This window comes from Myotis brandtii, unplaced genomic scaffold (genome assembly GCF_000412655.1).
Source record: "Myotis brandtii unplaced genomic scaffold, ASM41265v1 scaffold454, whole genome shotgun sequence".
Taxonomy (NCBI): Eukaryota; Metazoa; Chordata; class Mammalia; order Chiroptera; family Vespertilionidae; genus Myotis; species Myotis brandtii.
The window spans coordinates 5,854,032-5,855,080 of record NW_005367354.1 but is presented as its reverse complement, the minus strand read 5'-3'; the positions used below and the strand labels follow the sequence as shown (position 1 = coordinate 5,855,080).

At 61.3% G+C, this 1,049-nt stretch overlaps 1 protein-coding gene across 1 annotated transcript in view; it reads right to left on the bottom strand.

Moving 5' to 3' along the window:
- Positions 1 to 435, bottom strand: part of SDC1 (syndecan 1) — a 22,220-nt gene extending 21,785 nt beyond the window's left edge. Inside the window, exon 1 of the mRNA XM_005874944.2 lies at positions 367 to 435. Coding sequence (XP_005875006.1) covers positions 367 to 420 — 54 coding nt within the window. The 5' untranslated portion in view covers positions 421 to 435. The remainder of the gene's footprint in view (positions 1 to 366) is intronic.
- Positions 436 to 1,049: the final 614 nt, after the last annotated feature.

The following is a 1,049-nucleotide window of genomic DNA, read 5'->3' as shown; positions in this document are numbered from 1 at the left end:
GGGGCTGTGCGCGCCAGTCTGCAGCGCCCTCTGGGCGACACGAGCGTCCTCCAGGTGTGCTGAGCTCCCAGGTCCCGGAGGGAACACTTCGGGCCGCGGTGCTGGCCCCCAAGTGATGGGGCTTAAACCGATGGGTCCCTCCCGCGCTTCTCCGACCGCAGGTGGGCTCCCCACGCCCTCCCTCCCCAGCGCAGGTTCCCCAGGTGCTTGCGTTCTGCCTGCACTTAACAAGCGGGGGGGGGGGGGGGGGAGTTTTCAGAGTCCTTCTATGGAAGACAGTGCCCTCTCTCTTGATCCTCGGAGCTAAAAGGAAAAATAAACAGCTTGGTGTCCAGGTGACCGCGGGCCTGCTGAAGAGGCACCCACCCGTTGAGCTCCTGGTCCTTCGTGGTTCCCTGAGCTGGGCCTCAGTGTTTCCATCCCCAATCCGGCACCTCAGTGCAGAAGGCTATGGAAGGCCTGCGGCTGGAGTGCAAAGGGCCCTGAGAGAAGCGGGTAGAGCCGCCTGGCCTGCCTGCAATCTGTGAGAAGGAGAAATGGTGCCAAATGACCTACGGACCTGAACCTGGAGGCCAAAGATGGCATCTTCCCCACCCACCTCTCCAGGCAGCCTCTGCAGCCTGGACCGGGAACCAAGGGCTGCTGCGGCTTCTTGGCCTCGCACGCAGTCTCCAGTGTTTCTCCTTACGGATTAAACATGCCTGGGTCCTGGGTTATGCGGTTCCGGACAACTGGCCTGAGTCCCTGGATTCTCCCCGCCCTCCCAGCAGCTTCCCGCATCCCCACCTCAAGCCACAGTCCTCCATCTGAGCACTAACAGCCGGGCCCCCCAAACAGCACCCCGCCCTGTTTGGCCCCTGCTCCTGAAAACCTGTTGGACCGCAGGCAGCTCTCCCTTTGGGGGTCTCCGTTTCCCCTTGTTGTAATGTACCCGGTGAATCACAGAAGGACGCCTCAAGAAGTCGAATTAAAGAGTCACATTTATTGCAATCCGGGACTATGAGGGGCGCTGTCCAAAATCTCATAGTGCCCGCCCCAGCCTCAACACC